This window comes from Eubalaena glacialis, chromosome 4, assembly GCF_028564815.1.
Source record: "Eubalaena glacialis isolate mEubGla1 chromosome 4, mEubGla1.1.hap2.+ XY, whole genome shotgun sequence".
NCBI classification, from domain to species: Eukaryota; Metazoa; Chordata; class Mammalia; order Artiodactyla; family Balaenidae; genus Eubalaena; species Eubalaena glacialis.
This window is the reverse complement of record NC_083719.1, coordinates 182,116,086-182,120,834: the sequence shown is the minus strand read 5'-3', so window position 1 is coordinate 182,120,834 and position 4,749 is coordinate 182,116,086. Positions and strand designations below refer to the sequence as shown.

Genomic DNA, 4,749 nt, shown 5'->3' with positions numbered 1-4,749 from the left:
GAATCGGTGGGGCAGAGCTTGGAGGGCGAGAGAGAGAGAGAGAGAGAGAGAGAGAGAGAGAGAGAGAGAGAGAGAGAGAAAGGAGATGGAGAGAGGGAGAGATCCGGGGAAGAGAAAGTTAGGGAACGTTCGGACAGAAGGTGGAGGAGGCGGGGCGGGGTGGGCGGGAACCAACCTACCGGGCGGATCTCTGGGATCCCCACGGGCCACTCCCCGGAAAGCGGGGCTTTCGGATTGGGTATAAAGTGCGGTGCAGCGGCCTCGGACCGCAGCCGCTCGCAGCCGGCCATGCACTCCAGCACCCACGCCGCCCCGGACCCCGAGGCTCAGCGGCCGCTCGCGCCCTCGGGCCGCTCCTGCCACCCGCTGCCCTGGGCCCTGAGCGCCGCGCTTCTGCTGCTCGCCGCCGCCTGCGCCACCTGCCTGGTGCGCGCCTGGGCCGCGCCCGGGGCCCCTGCATCGCCGGTCCCCGGCTCCGCGCCCAGCCCGAGACTCCCGGAGGGCCTGGAGTTGACGCCCGACGCCCGCACCCGCCTCCCCGACTCTCCGCAGGTGAGATGCGGCCCGATCTGGACCCCGGGAGAGACCCCTACCCAGTTCCGGGACCCCTTCTCCATCCGCTCCCCCCGCCCCGCCCCACTACGAGGTCCTTAATGCATCCCAGGCCGAGGGTGGAGGGACCCCCATCGTCCCTCTTGGACCTCCGAGGACACCGCTTCTTTATCCAGGACTTCGGGGGGCACCCTTCTCATCCCGCACCCCCGTGAGACCCCACCTCATCCCGGGACCCCAGAGGGGAGCACTTTCTCCATCGCGGACCCCGAGGGACACTTTATCTCGAACCACTGAGGGGGCTCCCCCTTTCTTTCGTAACTCGCGGAGAACCTAGGTTTTCTCCCGGACCCTTGGGGTACCCCCCTTTCTCTCTCAAGACTCCCCAGTGCCAAGCCCCCTGGAGGGACTCTCTCCTCTTTTCCCTCCTGAGTCCTCGGGGTTCTGTCCTTGCACACAGCAGGGCTGGGGCAGCGCGCGCGCTCTTTTGCAGCGGGAAGGGAAGGGAGCGTAGGCTCAAGACTTGCGCAGATCCCGGGGACCCCACTTTCCAGAGGGCTGCGGGTGCGGGAGGGGGGATCTCCACCCACTTTCCGCTTGTCCTCTCTCGGCAGGGCGTGTTCGCGCAGCTGGTGGTGGCCGACGGTGGTGAGTGATTCCCCTAGACAGGGGGGAGGGTGCACTAAGCCGGAGAGCCCCAGGAGAGGGAGGCCTCCTCTGTGACCCAATCTGACCCTCTTCCCCTCCCTTCTTTGAAAAGTGTCCCCTCCCTTCTTAGGACCTCTTCAGCCCCTCTCGGGGTCTCCTCCTCCTCTGACCCCCATCTGTGCCCACCTCAGACCCCGCCCTCTCAGAGCTGGGGCTGGATGCTGCAAATCTCAGACTGGTAGAGTCTCTCCCACTGGGCTCTAGGAGAGACGGACCCCTCCTCCCCAGCCCTGTCTCCCTTCCTCCCTTCTGGAAACCCTCTTTCCCGTTCACCTCCGCTCCCTCTTCCCGAGACCCTCCTCCCCCCTCTTCTGGAGACTCTCCTCTCTACCTCCTTCCTCTGCCCCTCCCCCTTCCAGACTCCCCTCCTCGTCCTCCCTCCGGAGACCCTCCCCCCGCTCCCCTCCCCTTTCTGGGGACTCTTCTTCCCACCCCTTGCCCTCCCCCTTCCGGACTCTCCTGCCACCTCCTTCCCTTCTCTCTTAAGGAGACCTTCTCTCCATCCTGTCCTCTCCTTGGAGTCCCCTCCTCCTTCACCCTCCACCCCCTCCTCCCTCCCTTTATCTTTCCTCCAGGACTTTTCCTCCTTCCCCCACAACCTCCCCCTCCCTTCCCCCGCTCTTCCCCTTCTCCATCCCCCCTTCTCTCCCCCCCCACTCTGAGTCCCTTCCTTCATTCTATCCTAACTCTGCCCCCCATCCCCCTCTCCTCCCTCTCCAAACTCCATCCCCCCATCCGCTTTCCCCCTCCATCATCCTTTTTGGCATTACATTTCCTCCTCCTCCTGGTTCCTGGAAGTCTGTCCCCCTCCACCGCCACCTCCTCTGAGTCTCCTCCACTTCCTCAATCTCCCTCTTCCAGAGAGTCTTCCCCCTCCCTCGGAATCCTTTCCTTCCTTCTATCCCCCCTTCCCCTCCCCCAGCCCCCCCCCAGCCCCTCTTCCCTCTCTGAGTCCCCTTATCTTTCTCATACCCCCCTCCCCACTTTTCCCTCTTGTCCTCTCTCCCTCAGAGCCCCTCCTCCCCTCCCCAGGGCTGCGACCTCAACCCTCAGCGATGCTCCCATGCTAAGTGTACCCTGCCTCTTCCTCCCACAGTACAGCTGACCGAAGGGCCCCTGCACTGGTGCAGCGAGCGGGGGATGACAGGTGTGACCCTGGCGCCCGGTGTGAGCTATGACAAGCACACACACGAGGTGGTGGTGGCCCAGGCCGGAGTCTACTATGTTTTCTTGCACTTGGCGCTGAAGCGTGTGATGGCCAGCAGTGGCAACAGCTCCGGCTCCGTCTCCGTGGCCCTGCACCTGCGGCCTCTCCAAGCTGGGGCCGCTGCCCTGGCCCTGACCTTGGACCTGCCACCCCCATCCTCGGGGAACTCAGCGGCTGGTTTCCGGAGCGGCCTGCTGCACCTGGATGCCGGACAGCGCCTGAGCGTCGACCTGCGCCTCGCGGTCCGGGAGCCTCGCGCCTGGCAGCTCTCGGCGGACGCCACGGTCTGGGGCCTCTTCCACGTGGCCACCCCAGGCCCCCTGGACTCCCCTTGATACAGCTGACGTGACCCCCAGGCCTAGGTGCCACCCTCTGGACCAAGACTGAATCTTGCCTTCCTTTCTTGGGGCCCCTGGTGATGGGGTCTAGCTACTCTACCTCACTGGGCTGGGCCGGGGTCCTTGCTGCTGACCCCCTCTTCCAGGACTCTCCGGGTCCCTCTGTCACTTGGTATTTATTCTGAGCCTGAGCTCAGACAGTGTACATTATATTAATCCGTTCAACTTATATTTATTGAGCTTCTGCTCCGTGCCAGGCACTGTGCAGGGCTAGAGAAACATCAACAAATAAAAAAGACACCCCCCATCCTTATTTATGCTAATATGTGAGAAATAGAGACTCATTCCCAGTACCCTCCCCCTCCCCCCATGGTACTCATGGGGCTAGCTTGTGGGAGTCCAAGTAACTATGCTGTGTGAGCTTTACTCATTCATGCAAATTTTATCAGGCACTGTTTTAGGTGTTGGGGACACAGCCATGAACAGGACAAGACAAAACCCCCAGCTTTTGCCAAGCTGACGGTCTAATACGCTGGCTTGACACTGTGACTGTGTGTGACCCCGTGTAACTGGGGCATATGGGAAGGTGTGAGGTGGTACATGTTGTTAGATAATAAAATATTTATATATGTTATGACTTCTATATATTGAGCATTTACTATATGCCAGACAATGTGAGTTATCTTGAGATTTACATAACTCCCCTGTGCCTTAGGGATTTTATTATTCCCATGTTACTATTATCTGTGCTCTTGAGATATTTTACCTATACTGTATCTGGTGGTGGAAATACTGGATAATGCCATTTTGCAGGACATTGCTTGCTAACTCTGTGTTCTGTGTCACCACACTAGTAACTTAACACATTATTGACCGGGGGATTTTTGCAGAAATTAACGCCTGTGGCATTAATACATCCCCGGTCAATAATGGGTTAAAATCGGCCATGGTGAGAGCATTTACACTACGGGAAGTGATAAATGTTACAAGTCAGGGCTTGATTTATTGTTTGTTGATTGTCTATACTTACAGTGCTGGTGAAAAGGATGTTCAACATGTAGATTACACTTAAGTGATTCTTTTCTTTTTTTAAATTATTTTATTTAATTAATTTATTTGTTTTTAAATTTATCTTTGGCTGCGTTGGGTCTTCGTTGCTGCGCGCGGGCTTTCTCTAGTTGCTGCGAGCGGGGGCTACTCTTCATTACACTGCGCGGCCTTCTCATTGCGGTGGCTTCTCTTGTTGTGGAGCGTGGGCTCTAGGCACACAGGCTTCAGTAGTTGTGGCACACAGGCTCAGTGGTTGTGGCTCACGGGCTTAGTTGCTCGGTGGCATGTGGGATCTTCCTGGACCAGGGCTCGAACCTGTGTCCCCTGCAATGGCAGGCGGATTCTTAACCACTGCACCACCAGGGAAGTCCCTACACTTAAGTGGTTCTTATCTGTAACTGTTACATAGTGAATAGCACCCGAAAAAATCCAGGAAGTCTTTCTCTAGTGTTTTCAAACCGCTATCTGATTTAGCAAAGAAGTTGCTCACATCATCATAAAGCAAGTGAAGGGTGAACACGCATCTTTATTGTTTTGTTCCATCTCAGTCTCTAAAGGAAAATATCAACCTCCGTTCACTTGTTTCTCACTTGCAAGCATAGATTGGCTCTGGGTACAAGAGTGGAAAAAATCAAGGAAGGCATTCTGTGAGAATCAGTTTTGGCTGTATGGAATTTGCAATGCAGAGTCTCTTATATTTTATTGTTGGAGGTTATGTGCTACACATTTATGCCAGTAAAGTTGATAATAAACACAGATATTCATTTCACTCCTTGAGAGCTGGTTGTTAAACATTTACCAGCATACCACGGTCCTGGCCAGTTCTCCCAAATCCCCTAATTTCCCCACCATGCAGATCTTCTGCCCACTGGCTCATATAAACCAGCTGGACCT

General features: G+C 56.7%; 1 protein-coding gene across 1 annotated transcript; it reads left to right on the top strand.

The window, feature by feature from the left end:
* The first annotated feature begins 288 nt into the window (after window positions 1-288).
* On the top strand, window positions 289-2,802 carry TNFSF9 (TNF superfamily member 9). Its single transcript, XM_061188844.1, has 3 exons — window positions 289-552; window positions 1,167-1,200; window positions 2,357-2,802. Exons 1-3 carry the CDS (start codon window positions 289-291, stop codon window positions 2,800-2,802), a joined length of 744 nt encoding a protein of 247 aa, XP_061044827.1.
* Window positions 2,803-4,749: the final 1,947 nt, after the last annotated feature.

What these genes read in the sequence shown, in the direction of transcription:
- TNFSF9 (XM_061188844.1), top strand. Translation starts at nt 289, where the DNA reads ATGCACTCCAGCACCCACGCCGCCCCGGACCCCGAGGCTCAGCGGCCG. An exon ending in GCCTCCCCGACTCTCCGCAG is followed by an intron (nt 553 to 1,166) that starts GTGAGATGCGGC and finishes CTCTCTCGGCAG; the next exon opens with GGCGTGTTCGCGCAGCTGGT. An exon ending in GCTGGTGGTGGCCGACGGTG is followed by an intron (nt 1,201 to 2,356) that starts GTGAGTGATTCC and finishes TTCCTCCCACAG; the next exon opens with TACAGCTGACCGAAGGGCCC.